The following is a 27,534-nucleotide window of genomic DNA, read 5'->3' on the forward strand; positions in this document are numbered from 1 at the left end:
AAAAAAAAAAAAAAATTTTTTTTTTGGATAAAGGAAACAAGGGTAAATTCCTACAATTTGATGAACCTGACTTATACTCAGAGAAGTAGTTATTCTAAATACCAACAGAGAGGGATCACATCAAGCATCAATGCTATCTTATCTGTACACAAGGTACATAGGGGTGGGCAACTTAGACATTGGCTACTTAAAATGAGGGGGCAATAAAGGCACGATGTGACTGGGCTTACAAGGTTTCAAGAGGGAGTTTAGTTTAAGAGTTATGGGGGGAAAGAAAGAGTCCCCACTGAATAGCTGTCACCTTGTCTAGATGGATCTCGTAAAAGGAGATGGGGATAAGATTTGTAAGATTCAATAGTGAATAACTGTTTAATCATGACTAATTGCGACTGTCACAATTGTAAAGGTACAAGTTTTGTAACAAAAACAGGGGAGTGGTTAATCTTACAGTACAGAAACAGAGGACCCTAGGACCATCGAGAGAGAAGTGCACAAGCAGAATGCGGGACCATATCTAGAGAAGCAGGGCACCAGAGATGGAGGCATGAAGAGCAGGAGTGGCTGAGAACTCTAGATTCATGGACTAAGAAGAGAGGGACTAAGAGCTGGTGGCCAGGAAGCAGACTTGCAGAATGTGTCCTTTGGATATGTAAATTATTATTTATGCCTGAGTGTTAAAAAAAAAAAAAAAGAAAGAAAGAAATCTAAGGATGTATTGCATTAGGCAAATCTGCTGCACAAGAATTTTTTAAAGTGTTGAAGAGCAAAGAGGTTAGCTTGAGGACTAAGGTTCACCTGACCCAAGCCGATTTTTCAATAACCTCACATGCATGCGAAAACTGGACAGTGAATAAGGAAGACCATAGAAGAATTAATGCTTTTGAGTCATGGTGTTAGAGGAGAATATTGAAAGTGCCATGGGCTGCCAAAAGATCAGATCTGTGTTGGAAGAAGTGCAGCCAGAGTGCTCCTTGAAGGCCTGGATTGCCAAACTTCATCTTTCATATTTCGGACATGTTGTCAGGCGGGACCGGTCACTGGAGGATATCATGTTTAGTAAGGTGGAGGGTCAGAGAAAAAGAGGAAGACACCCATCAAGATGGATTGGCACAGTGGCGGCATCAATGGGCTCAAGTGTAGCAACAATTGTGAGGTTGGCCCACAACAGAGCAGTGTTCATTCTGTTGTGCATAGGGTCGCTATGAGTCAGTACCAACTCTACGGCACCTAACAACACTGAATGATGCAGAAAGCATCAAAAGATGGAAGGAATACACAATCACCGTACCAAAAAGAAATGGTCGATATGCAATCGTTTCAGAGGTAGCATCTAGTAAGAGACAATGGTACTGAAGAAATAAGTTCAATGTGCACCAAAAGCATAGGCAAAGCACAAGGTTCTGGGTATTGATGGAATACAAACTGAAATCTTTCAACAACTGATGTAGCACTTAAGGCACTCATCTATGCCAAGGAATTTGGAAAACAGCTACCTGGTTAACTGATTGGAAGGGATCCATATCTGTGCCCATTCCAAAGAGAATTGGCACAACGGAATGTGACATCAGACAATATCACATGCAAGTAAAATTTTGCTAGAGAATTAAAAAATGACTGCACCAGTACAATGACAGGAACTGCCAGAAGTTTAACCTGGATTGACGAGTACATGGAGCATGGGATATCACTGCTGATGCTACACGGATCTTGGATGAAAACAGACAATACCACTAAGATGTTTACCTGTGCTTTATTTTGACTTTGAGGGTCATGACAAGCAAGCTGTGGATAACACTGTGAATAACAGGTATTCCAGAACACTTGATTGTGCTCATGAGGAAACTGTATCTAGACCAAGAGGCAGTTGTTTGAACAGAACAAGGGGACATTGAATTAGGTTTAAAATTAGGAAAGATTTATGCCAGGGTTGTATTCTTTCAAGATACTTATTCAATCTTTAAACTGAGTAAATAATCTGAGAAACTGGATTATATGAATAAAGTAGCATCAGGATTTGAGGAAGACTTATTAACAACCTGTGGTTTGCAGATAATACAACCTTGTTTGCTGAAAGTGAAGAGGACTTAAAATACTTAAGTGATGAAAATCAGTATAGGTTGCACCTCGATGTAAAGAGAAAAAAAAAAAATCATCACTGGACCAATAAAAATCATGATAAATGGAGAAAAGATTGAAGTTATTAAAGACGTCATTTTGCTTGAATCCACTCAACACTCATGGAAACAGGGTAAAAAAAAAAAATCACAAGTCTTAGTACATTAGGCAAATCTGCTGCACAGGACAGCTTTATAAAGTGCTCAAGACTGAAGATGTCAGTTTGAAGACGAATGTGTTCCTGAACCAAGCCATAGTATTTTCACTAGCCTCATATGCATGTGAAAGTTGGAAAATTATTAAAAGCATACAAGAATTAATGTATTTGAGTCATGGTGTTGGAGACTATTGAAAGAACAATGGACTGCCAGAAAAACAAATCTGTTGGAATGTGTACAGCTAGAATAGTCCTTAGAATCCACGATGGATAGACTCCCTCTCACACACAGTGGAAATATTATCAGAAGGGACCAGATCCTGGAGGACATCAATCATGTTTGGTAAAATGGAGAGTCCGTGAAAAAGAAGAGACTCCACATGAGATGCATTGACAGGGGCAGCAGCAATGGGGTCAAGTGTAACAATTGTGAGGGTGTTTTGTTCTATTGTGCATAAGTTTGCTATGAGTAGGAACTGACTCAATGGCACTTAACATAAAGCTTGTACTACAATGACTAGCATTTGTCCCATTAGTCTCCCTTTTCCCTTACTTTCAAATATTCTCAAACACCCATCCTCCAGTCATCCCCCCAGTCCCATTAAGGTACAGGTGATCCTTAGTGTATTACATTCATCTCCTACGCCTTTATCAGTTCCTTCTGATCAAGGCCGACTGTCTCGTTTCCACCATCCAGTCTTGAGCCCCATCCACAAGGCAGATATTTTTAAGTAGGGGTAATTTTTGAAATATTCTCCATTTCCACTCAGGTGGTTGTATGCCATGGAGTCTGTTCCAACTTATAGTGACTCTGCATAGGGTTTCCAAGGCTATCAATCTTTACAGGAGCAGGAAGCCTCATCTTACCCTGCAAAACAGCTGGTAGTTTCAAACTGCTGACCTTGAGGTTAGCAGGCCGACTCGTAACCACTATGCTACTGTATTTCTATCTTCTGGAATCAATTTACTAAAATTATACTTTCAAGCAAACTAAAATGGGTATAACAATTCTCCCCCCATTACAGAGTCCTGGTATGGCGCTGCAGGGTCATATACTGGACTGCAAGGCCGGTGACTCAAGCTGACAAGTTACTCCTCAAAAATCTTACACAGGGTCTATGAATTGGAACCAAATTGACAGCACTTAAGCACAATGTACCCATTTGCTAAGAAATTAGTTTTTCTCAGTACAGCAACCAACACATTTTAACACTTAAATTTTCAGAATCTCAAATACCGATGCTAGTAGACTCACCCATTATTTGCATCTAGAACTCGTTACTGTAAAAGTTCTGCTGTCATCTAACACTGTGACATCTAATAGTGTGACAAGCTATAACTTCCACATAGTAATCCTTTCCTCTGCTAATATTATTTATCCGCCATGGTTTTTGCTTATCTACCACTTATTTGGTTCAGAACATTGTGAAAAATAATTAAGAAATGTGTTATCTAGAACGATAGGTGTTAACAAGTAGGTGATTAATGAACATGTGGAAGGAAGACCAGTATCTCAGTAAATACCATTCAAATCAATAGGGATCATAATTATTTTCACTGAAAATGCACTTTGGCCCCCTTTCATTGTCGATGCAAGCACCATTAAGTTTTAGAATCTTACTGGGAGAAAATAGGGAAAATTATGAATGTACGACTTAAAAATTGCATCTGTAGATGTGCGTAAATAGGCAAAGACTCAAACGTTCTCTATTTTACAATAAAGTCCATTTCTAAACTTGAGCTTTCCCAAGTTTGAAAATGCTGTTCTCGGTTACAGTATCACAGTTCACATTCAGCCTTTATATGTATGTACATACGTACATGTGAGTGTGTGTACTTTAACATATGCATATATAGCTACATGAGTGAGCTCAAGGGTTCTTTTAAGAATGCTTCAAATGACAAAAGAACTAAAATTACAAGATCTAAATTTTAGCAGTAGTTCACTGAAACTTTGCAACTCTTTTTTGTATCATTATCCTTCAAATGGGCTAGTATCATTTATCATGCTACTTTACCTGGTCCACAAACAGCCAGCCAGCACTTGCAAAGAAGTTCCTATCCAAACCTCACAAAAGTCTTCATAATCCATGTGTGTATCAGTTGGCAAGCAAGACTCAGTGACAACAAATCAATTTAAGAGATTTTGATTTTATTTTTTCTTGTAATCTTCTCATTCAGAAGGTATAAGTATGGTGTAGAGTATCTACCTACCCTTCTCCCACCATTCCTAATCATCCAAAGAAAACTGGGATCTAGGAAACTCATTAGTAGATTATCAGTGGTGGGGGTGATTAGGTACGATTGTTAAAGCATCGTGCTAATAAGGCCAAAGTCCTAGGATTAATCTCCGCAAGGGACAATTCACTTTAATTTGTTCCATGGACCCAGACTGCACTTGCAGACTGCCTAACTGTAACTTGCAGGCAATGCATGCCACTAGTCACAAGACTGGGGACTGGCAAGGTGGTAAATTGATGAAAACAAATATATTTTTCCACTAATTTTTAAAAATGCCAAGTATTTATCCTACTGATGGTGGTTTAATAGAATCTTATATGTAAAGAAAGAACTACATATATTCTTAGCTCTATGTTTCAGGCCTAAAATACTCAGTGACGTTAACATTAAATGCTTGTATTTTAGAACTGGCTAGAAGATAACACTTCACACAAAGCTACAGTAAAAGTCCTGCTAATTGTCACCGAACCCGTGTGAAAAACTTTTTATTCCATACAACAATCCTTTCCTCCTTGTTAATATTATCTACCCACCATGGGTTTTGCCTATCTACTACCATTTGTTATTTGGTTCAGAACATTGTGAAAAATACAGCTAGGAAATTATTCAAAAACTGTACTCTGTATTTTTTATTTTTCAAACAGCCAGTGTCCACATTTAAAATGCAGAGTTTGCAAATATAAATTACTCTAAAATTCAATTAAAAATAAAGCAAAACAACTTCCTTTAGTATCACAATACATAAAATGGTATTTATAAACTCCAAATGGCAAGGTTAACTATATGAAAACAATAATGCCAGAAGCCGTGAAACTTCATAAACCTCTTAATGAATAGGTCACTTTAAAGAACATGTCCAGGTTCCATGACTATGCATGAAACAATCTTTCTTGTATTATAAAGGCTCAGCAAGTCACTCCATTCATGGCATAATAAGGGGTCAGGCAAGATTTTATTTTCACAATAATAAAAATGCATTTAAACAACCAAAAAAATCCTTCCAATTGTTTAAAAACAATTCTATTTGGAAGGCAAAATATATTCTCAAAATATATTGACTTACCAATTTCAATGGTCAGGCTGCCGACTATTGATGTGAAAGTTTTTATTTAAAAATATCACAAATATCTTGTTATTTAACAGTGAAAATTTCAATTTGATAAGTGTCATTGCAAAACAATTTTCACCTGAGTAGATTTTGAAATTTCATGCGCATATTTTTGGGGAGGGAAGGGGAAGGAAAACCCCACTTTGCTTCTGATACTGAGTTTGCAGTTGATTCTTTCACACTGATATCCCAGGGAACTGAAGAAGCAACTTGCGGTCACATTCTCAAGACAAACAACGTCCCCCCTTCTCCCCATGTAAATTTGCTCTGGCATTTTATGAATTCTCAATATCCATAAAATATTTCTGCTTAGTTACTTATTCAAGCATAGCAACTCAATTCATTCAGTTCTATACAACAGCATCTATATTATGTACATGTTTAATTATCAATAGGAAATAGAAAATAAAAATTTACAGTGATTGCGAAAGGGTCAGAAAGTGGGATAGGAAAAGTAATACTGTCTCATCACAAGAATGTCCTCTTATCCTACCAATTTCAATGACAGGATTTGTCCTTTATTCGCTGAAATACAAAGAAGGCATAGGGGACCCAAGGAAAATAACACTATATATCAGAAAAGTCAACGTGCTCCATCATCAGGATTTCCATCACACATTTAATTTCTTCTGTACAATTTTAATAAACTTTTTTCCTTTTCAAAATCATCAGATTTCCAGATTAAATTCAGCACTACACAGTATGCCCTTGGAATAAAATGAGGTTACCTGCTTTATTTGGATACCAAGTTCCCTTCCAGACAGCATTAAAATAAAGACAAGTAAGACTACACAGATAAAATCCAGTATAATTCAAATCCAACAATGAAAAAGTTTCCCCATATTGTTGCAAAATTTGTTCTACTGAAATGCTTTGCTACAATAATAAAAAGCATACATTACATATAAAAGATACCAGTGTACTAAAAAGTGACAGAAGTGGACTAGCAAATCCTTCAAAGCACATTATATAAATGACTAGCATTTAAAAACATTTCTCCTATAAAATGTAGGTCATATACATTTATAAATTGGCGGTTTTATTTCTAAAGCAGTGATGTGTGTTCAAATAGCTGTTCTGTACAGTTTATATCTACTCAATTCAAACTACATTAGGTTTGTCTTTCTTTGTATTGAAGTTGAATAAATTCATCCGATTAGTTGAGAAATCAAGCTCGAAAAAGAACTATCTAAAAATCAAAGTAGAAAGTTCAGAATTATTGAAATGTAGTTATGCGATATGAAGAGAACTATCTATTTCACAATGGAGCTGAAGTCACCTCAAACGTATGGGCATGAATTTCAAACAGAAACAGATATTAAAATCCAAAGCAAACCAGAAGATTAGGTAGCAGTACAGAAGCAAGAAAGAAAACGACATACAATACACCCCCCTTCCTTCAGTGTGATGGGCACTAAGTTTTGCGGTCTTCCTCCATCTTGCAGAAGAGTGGTAAGGCCATTCAATGCTTAGTGAAAATGAGTATAGATGAAGTCAGATTTAGCCTGTCTCCCCTGCAACTTCAATTATGCTGTGTAAACAGTGTTATGTTCCAACAGGAGGAACAATGGAATTTGCTTATAAAAACTGATTAAAGATAATCGCTATCAAGTGAAATAAGGATAATTGATAACTCTGAAATGTTTTTAGAACTTTCCTGATGCTACTTGTTAAGTTAGCACTGCTATGTATTATTGCTTACATACAGTACAACATCATATGCCTTCTAACATAAAGCAGTACTGTGATTTGTTTGTACATATTTACAGATTCTTAAAAACAAGCTGTAAAAACATTACATACTTTCAGACAATACAAATTAGCACATTGGTACTCACTTTAAAACAAATGGAATGCATAACATTAATAAACATTGTAAAGGAAGACTCACATAAAAGTCCTTGATTGTCAAGACACGTTTATATATAAACTCTAACTGTGCAGAATTAAAGATTCAATCATAGGTACATCCTTATTTGATGAACCATATTTACAGCATGGTATTGCATAAAAAAATAAAATAATGTTTACAGGGTTTTACTTTTTTATCCATTGGATTAAAGAAAGCAACAAACATAACAAAGAAATGTTTGTCTGCTTTAGTTTGTTTCCTACCAAAGTTAAGTGAAAAAAGGAAACATAAGGTTTTTATTTGCAGATATAGCAAAAACTGGAAAATTATTTCCCTGAAATAAAGCAATTTGAAACTGAAAAAGTTTAAATTAAATTGCAGACTCAAAATTTTTTTCATTGACTATAATAGTCCTTCTTCAAGTAAATATACTGTGGAAAAAAAAAATGAGTTCTAGTTTAAAATCTTCTAAGAAATGTAGTACTACAGTAATGCCTACTTTAAAAAGTTTCCCGGCTTTTGTTTTGTTTTTTTTCCTTAACAGCCCTTTTAAAAACTCAAATAAAATGAAAGTAGTGGCAAAATTTCTAAACTAGCTAGCATTCTGCAAGTTTCTCTCTCTTGTGGAAAGAAAATCAACCCTGAGGCACAAGGTCTCTTCTACCTCTAAAAAGGTACAATTATGGGACTACTAACAGTCCTCAGCTGGGCCAAAGATTTCTACTGTACCATGTACAAGATTTACATGTAGATCTCCCAATTTAAGAGCCACCCAAATACTCTGAACCAAATGAAATATGTCTGTAATATGAAGTTCAAAAAAAAAAAAAAAAAAAGGCAAAATTTTAGATGTTCAAAAACTATGACCTGACCTAAAGTGAACTAACTGTCCAGTCTTCAAACATGAGACTAGCTCCTCAGGGAAAAAGCACACCTCACTCATATTGATCAAAAGTTTCAGGGCGTAGGAGCACATTTTTATACAATTTGCTCGCTGAGAGAAATGAGAAAACATAGGCTGCAAAAGGATATCTCATATCCTGAATGTTCCAATCTAAAGTCCCACACACGGCTACTTGTTTTCTCTATTAATGCCCAAATCTAAATTAAGCAACACCCTAAACCAAAGTGGGGAAACCCAAACTATTGAGATATTTATCATCATGATGATAACGCAAGGTAACTCTGGTAGGCATTTATAATTTCACAGTAAGAGAATAATGAGTATAATTAAATGGTAAGTTAATAATTTATGCCTCTAAATATCACTTTAACGCAAAAATGCTTATAACCTGGTAGAAAAAAAGTCTGCCATTATGTAGTTTTAAAGAAATGTGTTGAAGACAGAAATGCAACACCTGAATTTCTGCTCGTGTAACAACTACCATTTTCAAAATTCTTCCTTCCTCAGCTTGCCCTAACTGCTCAGCAATAGAATCACATTCTAAAACCTGTGCTGGTGATGTTGAAAAACAGAAGGTTTTTTACTGAAACAAGAGTGATACAATGGAACAAAGTGTCTGATCAGGCTGAAAAAAAACTTCAACTCAAGAAATAAAACTATCATCAAAAACACTCTGAAAAAACTGTAAATGCTTATGTACTGTGAGCACAATTCCATTAAAGATCTCACCTGAATGAACATTTCTTGCATTTCTGATGTACAACACAACACATACCAACCTTAAAAGACAATAATGGCAGAACTTAATTATCTACTTCAAGGAAGTCTAGTGCCTTCCAAAATCTGGCAGCCAAGAAAGCTGTCAAATGGGAAAACTATTATTTCAAGCAAAGCTTAATAACCAAAGTGTAGAGGAAACCACATTAAACATAATTAATATTCCTTATCATAAAAACACCAATGCTTCTTGGTTCCCTTTTTTTAATGAGAACAGTCATGGGATATTATTAAATAAAAGAAAAAAATAATTTAAATGAATAACACATTTAATGTTGAAACAAAGACTATAGATATATAGGGCCAATATAAAGGCTAGAATGGAAATTAATAACAGTATAAACATCAATCTTTCAAAGATAGTAATTTTAGATGGCCACTGGGGCTGTATCAGTATGTGCATTGTGACAAAGATGGTGGAAATTTGAAATAAAACCAAAATGTTGTGAAAAAAATGAAAGAGAATAACAGAATTAGTATAACTAATATTATTTTCCAAAAGTCAGAACTGTCCAATATGCAACTCAAACCATCATTATCCAGAAAACCGTATATATATATATAGATAGATAGATAGATAGATATAGATAGATAGATACATAGATAGATAAAATCACTATTTATTGTACCATGCTGTATTATTTTAAGACAAAGTATTTAAAAAAAAAAAAAAACATTCATGGTATAAGGATAAAGTCTGTAGTTTATTTAGATTTTGAAACGCAACAAAAAGTTTCCGATCACTTATCTAGCTGAAAAGAAATTGTTGTTACTAGGATTAGTAAACACTTTTGGTTTGTAAAATTGTAATGAGCAATGGTCATTAAAACAGTAACTCAAGATAAAATAAGCAATTAAAATGCCCATTTCTTTAGTTTCTCTGGATACTGTTTAAATATCCAATCTAGTATGACTTTAGAAAGAGAAGGAGTTAAGCAGATTTTACAGCTCCAAAGATAACCCAATTTCCTTTTATTGCCAAAAATTAAGTCAATTATGAGATGATTATGACAACAACCATATCAAACCTAAAAATCTAAATTATTTTTTTAACTTTGAGAAATCAAAAATAACCAAATAGATTCTAAGTGCTCTATGTTAACTGAAGTGTATATGTAAAGTAAAATACAATTAAGCTTTAAAATGTGGAATATACATTTTGTGTAAGCATTATGTTCTTGGGAATGTAATCTACAGATTTTTTTTTTTTTTTTTTTTTTACTAAAACGTCAAAACCTTGATATCTGCACATGAAAAATCATAAAAAATATCTAGGTACAACTGTACAAAGAAACTAACACCAATATGCATACTTCTTTAGAGAAGTGAATGCTTCACCAGTTGTATATTTTGGTACAAGTCTTGAAAGTATGCATATTTTAAAAGTAATTAGGCTTTTAAATAGTGGAGTCTTAGACTATCAGATTTTTTTTATTACTTTTTTTTCTTCCAAAAAAAAACAAAACAAAACAAAACAAAAAAACACATATCAATATAATGCAAAATGATAATCAAGGGTATATGGCATATCGTTCTTTTTAAAAGGTGGTTCTTGGTTTCTTTATTCCCTCTATTGGACACACTCATTTATTTAAGCCATAATCTCTTGACATTGAAACTTGTAAATTCACTGTCTGTAAAGTATACTCAGATTCCCTGCTGAAGTGCAACAACTACGCTGAAAAACTTAGAAACAGTATGAGTAAATTTCACACAATTCTTAATCTCCTAAGAATGTACAATGATATCAGTTAGGAAACAATTGTGCGAAAGTCTCTCTCTCTCTTTTTTTTTTTTTTCTTTTTAACTTGGTGTAGGTAGAATAGCAAGTTTCTGATCTAAAACAAGTAATGCATTGCTTCTATAAAGGTGACAACATGTAAGGCAGTTCAAAGAATGCTGACTAACCAAATGAAATGCAGTTATTGGATTATCTTGCTATTCATATTTGTATCAGTTTAACTTGTTATAACGCATTGCTCCTACATCTGTACAGCACTCCATCTTACAAAGAGTAACCCCAACTCTTGATTAATCTGTTCTAAAGTGCCAGTATTATTTACATTTATTTATTTATTTTTAGCCAAAAGTCTGGCCAGTTGTGGCATCCGGTGAAGATGTCATCCCAGCTCTATTATCATTTACATTCACCAAGGGAAATTCTGGAAATTCAGCACTCGTCCCTGGTCCCCGAAGGTTCACCTGTCCATTGGCAGTGCTAAATTGAGTAGCTATTCCAGCTCTTGATCCATGATAAGGAGCACGGAAGGGCTGTTCAAAAGAGCTCATTTGGTAAGCTTGGTGGACAGGCTGAGCCTCAGCTTTCTTTTGAGAAGTCACTTGATCCAAAAAGTCTTGTGTTGATGTAGCAGAAGCATGATTTGTCTCATCACCTGAAAAGGGAAATGAGTGCTGTGAATCACCAACTATTAGTCCAAAGTGGGACTTATCTGGAGTTGTTCTTAGTGGAGAGTTCATTCCTGATCGGAAGCTATTGATGGGCATGGCTGCATAGACTTGCTTGTCTATGGAAGAGAATGTTTGCTGATTTGGAAGGGTCTGGTTATCAGTCACAAAGTTAAGGCTCGGGCTATTCAAATAGGCATCATTTTGGCTAGTTCTGTCCAAAGCCTGCTGCAGAAACTTTGAGTATTCCTGCAACATGTTGGCTTTATCTGAGGAGGATGCTTGGGAGCTTGATCCAACATTCTCTGACTGGGTGACCTCAGGTACTTCTGAAGAATTTATTGATATGCTAGAAGTCACCTCAGTGTCAGCAACACTGAATGATATCTCATGCTGTCCATTAGCTTTATGGGAAGAATAATGATCTAACAGAGTCTGAAGTACCTCATCCGGAATAACATTTTTGTCATGATTACTCTTAATCTCCACATTCAATGCCTGTGAATCCAATATGGATGCTGTGGCACTCTCATCAATGACACTTGCCACAGCTGCTTGTGTTACAGAAGGTTGAGAAGCAATGGTACCCACATTCAGTGCATACTCCCTACTGTTGTTACTTGCTGCTTGTAGATAGCGCTTCTTCTTCAGAAACTGCATGGCATCATCATAATTAGTACTACTATGCACAGGTTTACTGGGTCCCTCTTGCAAATTATCAACTTGATCAATGTCAGCATTGCCTTCTGAGTCTAGTAAAGCTTGTTTATCCACAAGTTCAAAAGCATACTTTGAAACTTTGCTCTCTTCATATGTGGATAAAGGTGAAATTGTTTGATTTTGCTCCAGTGGCTGTTTCAGACTTCTCTTACTATTAATTTTTTTGAGAACCAACTTAGGTGGATGTATTTCTCCTGATGCATCTTCTAAATGTGATCCCCCAACTGAAGAATGTGGCATTTCAACAGCATATTCTGCTACCATATATTCATCCTTTACTTTAGTACTTGATGAATAAAGAGGCAAGTAATCATTTTTGTCTTTCTTCAGGTCAGATTTGTCTAAACCACTCTCTTTGTCCATCCCAGATGATTTTTTCTCTGTTTTCTGCCTCTTCTTTTTTGGCAGTGAGTTATCTTTTGGTGATGTAGAAAAGCCAGAATCTTCCTCAGATGTCAGAAGGCCACCTTTGATAGCACATCTGTTTAGTTTCTTGTCATGATTTTCATGGCACATACGCTTATGTTTCAAAACACGATCTGTTCTGGAAAAATACTGTCGAATTCACAGGGCAGCAGTGGGTTTTTTGTTTTTGTTTGTTTGTTTTGTTCAACCAAGAAAAGAAAAGGGGAAAAAAAATTAAGAAATTAATATAAGATATAACAGCATATGTGTTGATTTTCTATTAAAAATCTAATAATTGACAGTTCTTCAAATAGTTATTCAAATAGGTTCTAGCAGTAAATATCATTTTCTAATTTAATGTATCAGATTGATTTTATAATTTAATTTTGGACAAAGAATTTGAAATCATTTCTTACCTGCAAACAGTATTCACACTGGTAAGGTTTTTCTCCGCTGTGAGTTCTCTTATGCCTTTCCATATGGTATTTTTGGATAAATCTCATACCACATTCATCACAGCGAAATGGTTTTTCACCTAGTACATGACATAAAAGTTTAAAACAAAACAAATATTATCAAATAATGAATTGTTTTCCCTTAACAAGTTCTAACACAAATGGCTTTTCAAAGTTGTCATGACAATTGCTTTTTAAATGAGAAAAGAGAAGTCTCCCCTATTCAAAAATATCCTCCAATTTCGTCAAGTACATTTTGTTTGATAAAAATGAAAAAAAAAAAAAAAATTAGAATATGTCAATGGAAACATAAAGCTGAAGGTAGGCATACTCAATTTTCTTGCCTTTCTCCATGCATAACATGTACTTGTCATGGAGATAGTTGGGTCACGAATTTATGACAAAATGAACATTGATGACTCTAAACTTTAATGTTTTAGAAAATATTAAAATTTTCCAATCATTATTACTTCTTAGCCACAAGGAACTATAATTACAGAGATCTAAACTAGTTTTTACTGATAAAACCATAGTCTAAAGGAGCCCTGGTAGCGCAGTGGATTACGAGCTGGGCTGCTAACTTAACTGCAAGGTTAGCAGTTCAAATCTATCAGTCACTCCTCAAGAGAAAAGGCTTTCTGCTCCTGTAAAGATTTATAGCCTTAGAAACTATATACAAGCTCACTGTGAGATGGAAGTGACTCCAGGGCACACAACCACCACCACCACCACCCAGCTGTAAGATGTTAACAGTACAGGATATGTACTTGTCTTCAAAGAATTGACAACATAGCTGGGGAAATAAGACACACATAATAAAAAGACAAAATAACATCCATCTCTGGTTTGCCTTTACAACTTACTATCTCTCTTCTTAACCCTTACCTCCAACAAAACCAAAATACCTACCATTTCATGTTTTCCTACCTCCCTGCCTTGATTCATGCCTTCTTCACTCAGAAATGTCCTGTGTTGAGACATTACATTTTCTTAATAACTCAACCCATCTCCTCTGTACCCTAATTCCCCTAGGAAAAGGGTACCTTATTTTCTTTTAAATTTCGATAGAACTTCATCTGTATTCCTTCCAACTTTATAATTATTTCATACATTTCTTTGAAGCAGTCAAGTTACTTACAAGTAGTGAAGTGGATTATGAGTTGGGTTGCAAACCGCAAGGTCAGTAGTTTGAATCTATCAGCCACTCCACATAAAGATTTACAGCCTTAGAAACCCTACACATGGTCACTATGAGTCGGAACCAACTGCACAGCACACAGCCACAATCAACCCGAAATGTGCAAAATAATTACACTTTGAAAAGAAGTAGTATGTCTTATAACAAAAATCCTCACAACTGGACCAATAAATTACACCATGGTAAATGGAGGAAAGACTGGACCTGTCAAAGGCTTCATTTTGCTTGGATCCACTCAGGGAAGCAGCAGTCAAGAAATAAAACAACATATTGCGTTAGGCAAATCTGCTGCATGAGACCTCCTTAACGTATTCAAGAGCAAAGATATCAGGCCTGATATAAGCTATAGTATTTTCAATAGCCTCATATGCATGAAAAAGTTAGACAATGAAAAAGGAAGACAGTAGAAAAAGCAATGCATTTGAAATATGGTGTAGGAGAAGACTATTTAAAGTAAAGTGGACTTTCAAAAGAACAAATCTGTCTTAGAAGAAGCACAACCAGAAGGCTCCTTAGAAGTCAGAATGATGAAACTTCATGTCTCATTCTTTGGACATTATTATCAGGAGGGACCAGTCCCTGGAGAAGGACAACATGGTTGGTAAAGTGGAAGGTCAGTGAAAAACAGGAAGACCCCAATGAGATGGATTGGCACAGCGGCAGCCTAAAAGGGATGGAATGTAGTTACAGTTGTGAGGATGGTGCAGGACCAGGCAGTGTTTCATTCTGTTATACATATGGTCGCTATGAGCCGGAACTGACTTGACGGTACCTAACAATAACAACTATTACTACTGCTAGATTATATATACCTTTCAGTCAGACTCTGCCCAGCTTACCTCTATGTAACTCAAACTGTCTTGTGTAATTTTAAAGTCCCAAGTGTAATGATTATTACAGAGTACAAATAAGGAGCTTTGGTAGCATAGTGGTCACCAGTCAGTGTGCTAACCTCAAGGTCAGCAGTTCAAAACTACCAGCTGTTCCACAGGAGATGGATGAGGCTTTCTGTTCCCATAAAGATTTACAGCCTTGGAAACCCTATATAGGGTCACTATGAGTCAGAACTGACTCCACAGCACACCACCACCACCACCGAGGATTATTATGAGAGCATATGCGTCAAAAAAGCTTCTGTGTGATTAGAAAACTCTAGGTTGGGTAATATTAGATGCCTGATGCAGTGCTGTGGGATAAAGCATTGGACTGCAAAGTCTGTTTGAACCACAAGGTCGCTGGTTCAAACTCACCAGCCACTCCTTGGAAACCCTATACAGGATTGCTGTGAGTCAGAACTGACTCAATGATACTTACTTAACAACAATAATCATTAAAGTTGGGAGTGTAGTGACTCTGTAAGACAAGCATTGGACTAAGAATCACAGGGTTGGTGGTTCAAGCCCACAAGCTGCTCTGCAGGAGAAAAATGAGGCTTTCTGATTTTACAAAGATTTACAGGGAACCCTATACAGGACCACTATGAGTTGGAAATGAACTGATAACACTTAAAAACAATAACATCATTAAAGTCACATAAAGAAAACGATCTAGAGAGGCAAACAGAAAAAAATATGGGTTCAGATACTGTAAGGTGTCCAGGAGAAGTGAAAACTAAAAATAGAATTTAATTTGGCAACAAGTAAATTATTTGAGCTAGCAAGAATGCAACATCAATAATTGCAAGCGAGTTACCAAATTTTAGAGCTGAAGAGACTTTCTGATAGCTTTCAAATTGTGTTTTGGGAGAGCTCTACAAAGGCTCCCAAGCACGACTGCTGGGTGTGAAAAAAAAAGCTCTAAGCTTGCAGCCACAACTTGCTACAGAATAACTACTTTTACACACTGAGGTTTTAAGTAAACTTTCTTTGGAACTAAGGGTTCAGAAGGTAGAACATACCTTAACACAACTAATCTAGACCACCTTGCTCATTTTATAGAAAAAAACATTTGAAGTCCTGAAAAGTTACAGTACTTGGTAAATGGATCTGTTACGAAAAACATGGTATTTTTAGTTTCTAGTCCAGTGCTCCTTCTACTATAGCACAACACAAGTAAATGGGGGATGAAGCAATGGAAACTGGTAGAGAGAACCACTTAGTAATAAAGTTTAAAAATAAAAAACAAGAAAAAGGAGATGGAAAATAATAGGCAGCAGGCAAACAATTCAAGAGTAAGTAAGCATGGCTAAACATGGGAAAATAGAATTGTTTGAAAGAAGAAAGGAAGGGGCAAGTGAACATGAAAAACTGAAAATGAATACTGAACTAAAATACAGTATTATGAAGAATAATCAAAAGGACAAGATCCAAGCAGAACCAGAATGAGATGGGGAGTCAATCATTATTTTTGGAAAGGAGAAGAAAGAACAATTGTAGATTTTGAAATGGAGAATGTGTATGATAGGATCAGAAGTTACAGTCATTTATCAAAAATGAGAAATAATGAAGGAGAAAATCAGTGATTTAATTAACATTCAATGAATCCTCCAAGATGTTCACAGAAGACTTAATATTGATAAGATGACACCCAAGCTAATCTGCAGATTCAACAGAGAAATTTGACAAGTTGATCCTAAAATTCATATGGCAACACAAGAATTGTCAAAACAATCTCGAAGAGGAACAAAATTACAGGGCTCACACTTATCAATTTAAAAACTTACAACAAAGCTACAAAATCAAGATAATATAGTAATTGTATAAGAATAGATACAAATATAAAGAAATAGGATATAAAGTCCAGAAACAAACCCTTACATTTATTTACTGATTTCCTATAACCTTGTCCTAAAGGATTGCTATAAGTGAGAATTAATTTGATAGCAACAGGTAGTATTAGATGGACAGGGTTGTCTTAGACGCTTATGTAACTTAAGGAAAATTTATAGTCAGCAATCTTTTCATTGAAGAGAAAGGTACGTCTTCCCACGAGATCAAGATTTTTTGTGTGTCTTCAGTAGTGTGTGCGTATTTTTAAAACAAGACTTTATTTTAGAGTAGTTTTAGGTTTACAAAAAAATTGTGCAGAAAAGAGTTCTTATATCTTCTCCGAGCAGTGTTTTAATAATTTCATCATAAGGGATTTCCCACAGTTGTTAAATTAATTTCTATTACTTTATACATATATAATTTTGATGATATTTTTAAAAGGTTATTTTCTACTATCTTAATGAATTCTCTTTTTTTGTGGTAATTTTTCATTGACTCTCTTGGTTTTTTAAATTTATAATCATATTGTCTAAGAAAAATATTTCTATACTGGTATGTATTTTTTCCTTCTATACCAGTATGTATTTTTTCCTTGTCTAATTTTTCTGGCTACTATTTTCATACACTAAATTTTAAAAAAAAGCAGAGTCATGGTGTGATGCTGTAGGATAAACAATGGACTGCTAACCGGAAAGCCAGTGGTGCAAACTCACCAGCTGTTCCTTGGCAATGCTATACAGGGTCACTATGAGCTGGAACCAACTTGATGGCATTTAACAACAATATTAAGAAGCAGTGGTCACAGTGGGCACTATATCTTTAGTATATTTTTTTTTATTAAGTGGAAATGGGGGTGGGGAGAGACTGATACATATTCCTCTAAGAAAAAGAATAATACGTAAGTAAAATTTCTTCTGGAGAAAACTACTGATTTTCTGTTTGATGATCAAAATCCCCTTGCTGGAAAAGGAAGGCAATTTATTGGCACTCACATAATATTCTGACTGATAGGAAAGGCTTAGTTGAAAAATACCAAAAAGTGTGTGTTGTAAATTACATTGCGTGCCCCCCCCCCCCGCCAAAAGGTGCCAACAGGGCCAGGCCCTGATTCTTAGTATTGTATCATTATTTTCCATTTGTGATGTGATATAATTATCATGATGTGTTATAAATCTTAACCTCTATGATGTTAATGAAGCAGGATTAGTGGAAGTTATGTTAATGAGGCAAGAAATAACCTACAGAATTAGGTTGTACCTTGAGTTAATCTCTTTTGAGATAAATGAGATTAAACAAGTGAGTAGTGATCAGAGGGACCTACTACCATCCAGAAAGAAGAGCCAGGAGCAGAAAGCATCCTTTGGACTCAGGGTTTCTGCACTGAGAAGTTCCTAAACCCTGGAAAAAAAGCAATGACAAGGACTTTCTGCCAGAGCTGACAGAGAAATCCTTCCCATCTCCTAAACTGTGAGAGAATAAAATTTCTGTTTGTTAATGCCATCCATTTGTGATATTTCTGTTATAATAGCACTAGGTAACTAAGACAGTTTGTAATATAAGAAGGCTTCAAAAAGTTCATAGAAAAATGGAATTAAAAGATAAAAGAATTTCCACAAACTTTCTGAAGTCCCTCTTGTACAAGGTAAGCACATTCAGAAATGCAGTAACAAGGTGAGGAAAAACAGTACCAGTGTCCCACTGATAGTAATATTTCAATATCCAAAGGCTCCGGAGTTTCTAACTGTTACAGCTATCCATCAAGACCATAAATCTTCCCTATTCTTCCTAGTACCTTTGACATTGCACATACTCAGCCATTTATGAATACGAATTCTTAACATAATATATAGCAATTACTAGGGTAAATTATATGCAAGGGAGCTATAAAGATATAAGCTTTATCATAAACTAGCCTACTATGATTTAGCATATGAAATTGAGTTTGGGCAATGTCATCTAACTCCTCTTCTCTCTCTCTCATCTTCCCTCCAACCAGATAGCATTTTTAGATTTTCAAGGCTCCATTCTAATCTTTGTCCTCTTACAGTCTTTAGTTTGGCAAGAAGGAAAACTCATCTGTTGCCATAGCTTATTATTCTCAAATCTGACAATCTGAGTTCCAGATCCACACAAACTGCCCACTCAACATATCCCACATTAACCTTGTGAGCTTCAATTTGAAGCCTCGTCCTTCTCCAGATTTTCTATACTTCCATGAATGGTACTATCATGACCTAGTTGTGCAAATCAAAGGCCCACCCACATATCTCTTTTTTTACCCTCATTGCCCTTGCTATTCTCTCCATATCCAACCAGTTAACAAGCCCTACTAATCAGTTCACTTCTCACCCTTTACGACTGATTCAAGACACTATCATATGCTAGACTGAACTATTATAATATCCCTTAACTAACAGTCTCTCTGGGATTCACTCTCATCTCTGTCCAATTTTACATTGCAGTCAGATTTTGTTAATGTTTAAAGTCTGTTGATAGCTTGACTATTCATTGTTGTTGTTGTCAGGTGCCATCGAGTCGGAATCGACTCATAGAGACCCCATGCACAGCAGAACGAAACCATGTCTGATCCTGGGCCAACCTCACTACCGCTGCCACACTTGAGTCCATCAATGATGCCACCTGGCTGATCCATCTCATTGGGGGTCTTCCTCTTTTTCTCTGACCCTCCATCTTACCCAACATGACATCCTTCTCTAGCGACTGTTCCCTCCTGACAGTATGTCCAAAGTATGACAGATGAAGCTTAGCCATCCTGGCCTCCAAGGAGCACTCTGGCTGCACTTCTTCCAAAACAGATCTATTGGTTCTTTAGGCAGTCCATGACACTTTTAGTATTCTCCTCCAACACCACATAGGATAACATAAAAGCTGGATCCTCTATCAACTGGTTCTTGTATTTCTCTCATTTCTGATTATTGTTCACAAATTTCCTCTTTGCTTTGCAAATTCTAGTCAAAGTGGCATTCTTTCAATTCCTAGAAGTTACCATGCTTTTAATCATATCAAGGTTTATTTTCACCTAAAATCCCTCCCCTAAACCAATTCTTTGTTATGATAGTGTATGGAAAAACACTTTATATTCAAGAAATGGTTGCTACTGTTTCCATTAACCAGAATATAAGTGGAAATTATCAGTAATAGAGAGTCTTTATAAAAGCTAGGCCAAAAACTACTTAGGATACTTAGGACAAAGTTCAAATGGTCTAGTAAGACAGACTTACAACAAAAGGGATTGTCCATCTTTAATAAATCACAAAAAAAGCATGCACTAATATGAGAAACAATGTAAAATAGTACTTAACAGGGTAGGTTCTAAAGTCAGACTACCTGGGTTTGAATGCTGGTCTCACCATTTCTTAACTGTGAGATATCGAGCATGCTATTTAAACTCTTAAATAACTTGACATTCTCATCTGTAAAATGAGAATAATAATAGAATATGCCTCAGAATCAAATGTTAAATGAGATAACCCAATTAAATAGCAATTTAAGAACAAAGTCTAACACACTGTAAATAGTTTAATAATAACAAAAATAAAGTCTACTAACAATTGATTAATATAATTTATACTTATACATATTGGTTGTATGTATAACCCAGTGATTGGACTATAAATACCAAATAAAAATGTCCTTAAGATGGACAATAAATATGGGAAAACATGAAACAAGAGAATTAAATAAATACATGAACTAGGAACCAAATATCCAGTAATTTGCTTAGGAATTTCAAGAACACAAGAAATCTTTGTCAAGAGTCCTTCCAGGAGATCAGAAAGATCAGTTATCAGATTAAGAAGAACCCTTATACTATACATTAAATTACAGTCCACTGGAAATCACTTGATATTAAAACACAATCAATGAACAACAAATTTATATTAAACAAAAGCTGTAAAGCTGTTATAGTAATGTGAAAACACATTTGTTAAAGAAAACTAGCAAAAAGCCCAAAAGGCATTAAGATAACCAATGAAACAAACCATATTTCTGAGTAGTAAAAATTTTAAAACCCACCTTTCTAGTACAGAATGATTTTCTTTTCCTGGAATTGGAAGGTAGGGAGAAACATCAACTCCTACATTTCAAACTTTAGGAACACTGGCAATGTTTGCCCTTTTTAAAAACTGACAGGTTAAGGTCAACACCCTGAACCCCACCCCACACCTTGCAAAGAAAATAAGCAAAAGGTTTTTCCAAGTTTTATGGGTTTCTTTTCTTATACAGAGATATAAAATAATACATTTACATTGTAATTTAAAATAGTTTAATTCGGGAGGTTTCTAAGATAAAATAAGAAATAAGGGGAACTACTCAGTTTCCACAGATTACATTTTATACTTTTGCTTTATGAGGTAGATAATCTCAAAGAATGATCAGTTACTTCTGTTGTTGGTAAGATGCCACTGAATTGCTTCTGACTCAGTGACCCTACATAAAACAGAACAAAACACTGCCTGGTCTTGCACCATCCTCATAATTGTTTCTGTTTGAGCTCAGTGACGCAGCTATTGTGTCAATCCATCAAGGATGAGGGTCTTCTGTTTTGCTGACCCTCTACTTTACCAAGCAATAATGTCCTTCTCCAGGGACTGGTCCCTCCTGATGGCATGTCTAAAGTAAATTAAGATGAAGTCTTACTATCTTTGCTTCTAAGGAGCATTTTGGCTATACTTCTTCGAAGACAGTTTTGTTGGTTCTTCTGGCAGTCCATGGTATAGTCAAAATTCTTCACGAACACCCATTCTTCTATGGTCTTTCTTAGTCATTGCCCAGCATTTATATGCATATGAGGTCACTGAAAATACCATGGCTTGGTTAGGTACACCTTCGTCCTCAAGGTGACATCTTTACTTTTTAACATTTTAAAGAGATCTCTGGCAGTAGATTTATTCAATTATTTGTTTAATTTCTTTGACTGTTACTTCCATGGACATTGGCTGTGGATCCAAGTAAAATGAAACATTTGACAACTTCAATCTTTTCTCAGTTTATCATGATGTTACTTACTGGTCCAGTTGTGAGGATTTTTGCTTTTTTCATCTTGAGCTATGTTGGGGACCATAAGCAATGAGATGCTGAGGCCCTGTGTCATGGACGAAAATCCAACACGAAGGCCCCACTCAGGGACCCTGAGGGCCAGCCAGGGACCCTGAGGGCCAAGGAAGTGACCTCCTGACGTCCCAGGTTCACATGGACCCTGAGGGCCAAGGAAGTGTCCTCCTGACATCCTGGGTTCATAGGCTTTTACGAACTCACTGGTGGGCTACCTCTGTATAATTTTCTTTGGTCTTATTATTCACTCTATGTTTCTAACTCCAGTAATTGTAGCTTCTGAGAAAATGGTTTCTTATGTGCCTCTCTTAATGTCTCCACTGTGTCGGCAGTGCGTAGGGTCCTAGGAACAAATCTCTCTGAGGAACAAGCTCTGGCCACCTGGCAAGCATATCCAAACTGTTCTTTATCAAATTATTCAGTTATGTTTGATATTAACTTAATACATGAGCTCTTGATATCCATGCACCATATTAAAACCAAAACCCTTTCTAAAGCCGAGGCCGTAAAAGTTCCAAAGACAAGTTTGCTGGGATTACGCAAAGAGGCTCTGGAGAGAATTCGCCCAAAGTACTAACTCAAAGTAGACTGGTAAATTCCAGGAGTATTGTTCAAGGAATAATAGTTGCAGCACCTTCAAACTGTCCCCAGGTGTAAACCATTAACCCAGACAGCCTCCTTCCTCCTGAAAGCTTAAGCCAGGTAGCTGAAACAGCTTGACTCTTCAGACCTTTTAAATCCTTTTCACCTTTACCCATTAGAGATTAAGTGCTATAGGTATGTTAATTAGCCTTGAGAAACCTCAAGTCGCTGCCTTAGGATTTGAGCCTAAAAAGTAATTTATAAAAATTTGCGTGAATTTTTGGAAAATTAAGGATGTTAGATTATTAAGACAATTTGCGATGTATATTTTAGAATTTGTTCCTGTAAATCACTGTGTCCTGTTTTGAACAATTAATCACATTTCATTTCTGTACCCTGTCTTAATAATCCCCTTCTTCCTTTGTGTAAAATCCCTCCGTGAAATAAAAGACGGATGCAGATTGAATCCTGCATGCATACTGCCTGCAGTACGATGCTGCTTGCCATGCAGGGTCTGTCTGCCAGTTTTGCATCCACTCTGGTCTCGGGGTGTCTGTTTCTCTCGTCGTGTCTTTGTATATATTCTTTCTCTATCTCTTTGGCCACCAGATCTCCCTACTTCGTGAACCAAACTTCTCTGTCGAGGCAGGTCCCCGACAGAGGTATAATATTGAAAACTATAATCTTTGATTCTCATCAGCAAATGCTTCAAGCCCTCTTTACTTTCAGCAAGCCAGGTTGTATCAACTGTGTATCGTAGGGTGTTAATGAGCTTTCCTTCAATCCTGATGCCAAGTGTTTCTTCATGTGTCCAGCCTATCACAATATTTTTGTTCACAATATTGAAAAAGTATGGTACAATCTTTTTCAAAAATCAGCCTTCCTGATTTTAAACCATCTAGTATCTGTCTTGTTCTGTTCAAATAACTGCCTCTTGGTCTATGGACAGGTTTCACATGAACACAATAAAGTGTTCTGAAATACACTTTTTTTTTTTTTTTGCAAGTTATCTATTAATGTACTATGATCCACAAAGCTGAATGTCTTTGCACAGTAAATAAAACACAGGTAAATATCTTTCTGGTATTTTGTGCTTTCAGTCAAGATCCATCTGATGTCAGCAATGATATTTATCTTGTGTTCTACATCCTCTTCTGAATCTGGTTCAAATTATTGCAGTTGTCTGTTGACATACTGCTGCAACCTTTTCAACCTGTCTTCAGCAATATTTTACTTGTGTGTGATACTAATACTTTTCTATAATTTTGGAATCTGCACAATTTTGTATCTTTTGGATGTCAAACTGACGTTGACCAGGTAATTGCCTTCCAAATTTCTTGACATAGATGAGTGAGAGCTTCCACCAGAGTAGCATCTGTTTATTGAAACATCTCACTTGGTATATCACATCAATTCCTGGATCCTTGTTTGTTGTTCCCTAACACCTTCAAGTGCAAATTAGATAATTTTCTTCAATACCATCAGTTCCTGATCATATACTACCTTCTGAAATGTCTAAATATAATCATTTCCTTTTTGGTACCATTAATGAGAAGGTGCCCTGGTTGCGTTAGTGGATTACAAACTGGGCTGCTAACTGAAAGGTCAGTACTTTGAATCTACCTCTTACTCCAAGGGAGGAAAATGAGGTTTTCTGCTCCTATAAAGATTTACAGCTTCAGAAAACCTATACAAGGTGGCTATGAGTTGAGGAGACTCAAGGGCACACCACCACCACTGATTAAAGCTCAATTACCACTTTGTTGTTAAGTTGTATAGGGTTTCTAAGGAGCTCTGGTAGTGTAGTGGCTACGAATCGGGCTGCTAACCTCACGGTCAGAAGTTCGAAACTACCAGCTGTTCCGTGGGAGAAAGATGAGGCTTTCTGCTCCCACAAAGATTTACAGCCTCAGAAACCCTATACAGAGTCACTATGAGTTTAAACTGAATTGACAGCACTCATCAGTAACAACAATGGCAATTTACGTATCTCATTTCTCTGTTAGTCCAAGTATACAGTTAAATACACAACTGGCACTAATATCTAGGCACACTCACACTAAATAATTGATGTCCCAAAGATGACACCTTGGCATACAAAGACCTAAAAGTTAATGTAATGCTGATCTACAGCAAACACTATCTAAATGAGACACAAATAACCAATATTTAATTGTTTTTAAAATGGTCATTCAGAAATATCAGACACATAAATCTATCTTCTACAGATGTGGTTTTAAAATGTTTTTAAAATTAGTAAAATGGCTTGGTATGTCTGCGCCATTTTATAAGAAATCTAAATCAGAATCCAAACATATGAAGACATTTAGTAGAATGATTTCTATTCACAACAGTTCAGTGGTAGACATTCTCGCCTTCCATGCAACAGACCAATGTCCATTTCCAGCTTCTAATGTAGCCACCACCCACTTGTCAGTGGAAGACATGATGCTAAACAGGTTTCAGCAGAACTTCCAGGTAAACATGGGCTATGAAGAAGTCTGAAAATCATCCAATGAAAAGCCTACAGATGACAGTGGTTCAATCTGCAGTTGAACATAGGAATGACACAGGACCAGGCAATAGTTTGTATTGTTGTGCATGAGTTTTATTTGGGTTGGGGCCAACTTGATGGCAACTAGCATCGTTTCTATTTGCAGATAACATGATCCTATATGTAAAAAAAGTCAAAAGATCTAAAAGACATCAATTAACAACAGCACAGCTATTTAAGATGGAGTCCTGGTGTGGCACTGTAGGATAATGCACTGGACTGAAAGGTCAGTATGAAATGCTCCTTGGAAACTCTCTATAAGGTTGGTATGAATTCAGCAAAGTTGTTGTTTTTATATGTCATCAAGTCTGTTCTGACTCTCACTGATCTTGTATAGGGTTTTTAAGGAGTGGCTGGTGAGTGTGAACCACAGACCTTGAGATTAGCATTTTAGTGCTTTATCCTACAGCACCACACCAGGCTACAAAATCAACATGCAAACATCAGTTGTGCTTTTATTCAACAGCAATGAACAATCTGCAAGAAATTAAGAAAAGAATCTCCCCTTACAAAAGCATCTCCCCTTACAATAAAATATTGTAGTAAAATACCTGAATACATTTAACCAAGGGGCAAAAGACTTTTACACTGAAAACACCAAAACATTGCTGAAATAAATTATAGATGACCCAAAGAGATGAAAGGACATCTGTGTCCGTGGACTGAGAGATTTAATACTGTTAAGATATTAGGCTACCCAAAGTGCAATTTTTATCAAGATTTGAACAGCCATTTTTGAAAGAACAATCCTTAAATTCATATGCAGCAGTAAGGGGCCCCAAACAGACAACACAATCTTGAAAATAAGAATTCTTAGAAGAAAACATACAAGTAACTCTTTATGATCTTGGATTTGACAATGGATTCTTAGACATAACATCCCAAACAAATGCAACAAAACAAAAAATAAAACTGTACTTCAAAAATTTTACAGTTTTGTGCATCAAGAAAGTAAAAACACAACCTACACAACTAGAGAAAATATTTATAAATTATATATCTGATAAGGGTTTAAAGCCCATGGCTCTGTACAGTAAGTACTAGACTGTGAACCACACCAAGGGAGAAAAATGAGACTTTCTGCTCCCACAAAAGAAACCCTAGACAAGGTGGCTATGAGTCAGAATTGATTTAAAGGCACTTAACAACAACAAAGCCGTTTGAACTGCAAGGTCGGCGGTTCAAGCTCACCAGCAGCACCTCAGAAACCCTATCCAGGGACGACGGCACTTAACAACAACAAAGATTCAACAACACAAAGAAAGCAACCCAATTTTTAAAATGGGCAATAGACCTGAATGGACATTTCTCCAAACATACAATAATAATCACATGAAAAGATGCTACACACCATTACAGAAATGCAACTGTGACATACTACATCACACTCAGTAAGATAGCTATTACAAAAACACAAATACAAGTGCTAGTAAGGATGTGCAAAAATTAGAACCTTGTCCATGGCTGGTAAGAATGTAAAATGGTACAATAGCTGTAGAAAATAATTTGGGAGCTCTTCAAAATTTTAAACGCAGAAAAACCATATGACCTAGCAATTTTACTCCTTGTGATATAATGAAAGGACTTGAAAGCAAGTATTTAAATAGGTATCTGTACACAATAACCAAAGAGTGAAAACAACCCAAATCAACAGATAATGGAAAAATATATTTATATACATATAATGGAAAATTATTTAGCAATAAAATGAATAAGTTCTGATACATGCTGTGGTATAAATATATCTTGAAAACATTATGATAAAAATGAAATAAGACAGTAAAGCTAATGTTCTCCTATGTAAACTATCACATAATTCACAATAAAAACTTTCTTAAAAAAAGGAAATTAGACAGCTACAAAAGAAATAATACTGTATGGTTGGTTCCACTTGTTTGAAAAATCTAGAATATGCAAATTCAGAGACAGTGGCTGGGAGGAGGTTACTGCTTAATGAAAATAGATTTTCTGTTTGGGGTGATGAAAAAGTTTGGAAAATGTTTTGGTGATGGTTGCACAACATTGTGAAGGCATTTGGTGTTGAGTGACATGGAGCCAGTTCTGACTCACAGAGACCCAGTATAGAGCTTCTTAACAAGCTCTAGTGGCGTGGTGGATTACTACTAGCAAGCTGTTAATTGCAAGATCAGCAGTTTGAATCTATCAGCTGCTCCGTGGAAAAAAGATGAGGCTTTCTGCTTGGAAAGTCTATACAGGAAATCCTGTATGCTATTAGATTGAAAAGGAGCTCTGGTAGCATAGTGGTTATGAGTTGG

The 27,534-nt window shown here is 35.9% G+C and overlaps 1 protein-coding gene across 1 annotated transcript in view; it reads right to left on the reverse strand.

The window, feature by feature from the left end:
• Window positions 1-10,962: 10,962 nt before the first annotated feature.
• ZNF148 (zinc finger protein 148) overlaps window positions 10,963-27,534 on the reverse strand; it is a 250,394-nt gene continuing 233,822 nt past the window's right edge. The window contains exons 7-8 of the mRNA XM_006869373.1: window positions 13,102-13,220; window positions 10,963-12,835 (exon numbers count right to left, since the gene is read on the reverse strand). Of these exons, the coding sequence (XP_006869435.1) occupies window positions 11,234-12,835; window positions 13,102-13,220 (1,721 nt within the window). The 3' untranslated portion in view covers window positions 10,963-11,233. The remainder of the gene's footprint in view (window positions 12,836-13,101; window positions 13,221-27,534) is intronic.

Source organism: Chrysochloris asiatica, unplaced genomic scaffold (genome assembly GCF_000296735.1).
Source record: "Chrysochloris asiatica unplaced genomic scaffold, ChrAsi1.0 scaffold00130, whole genome shotgun sequence".
In the NCBI taxonomy this organism is placed as follows: Eukaryota; Metazoa; Chordata; class Mammalia; order Afrosoricida; family Chrysochloridae; genus Chrysochloris; species Chrysochloris asiatica.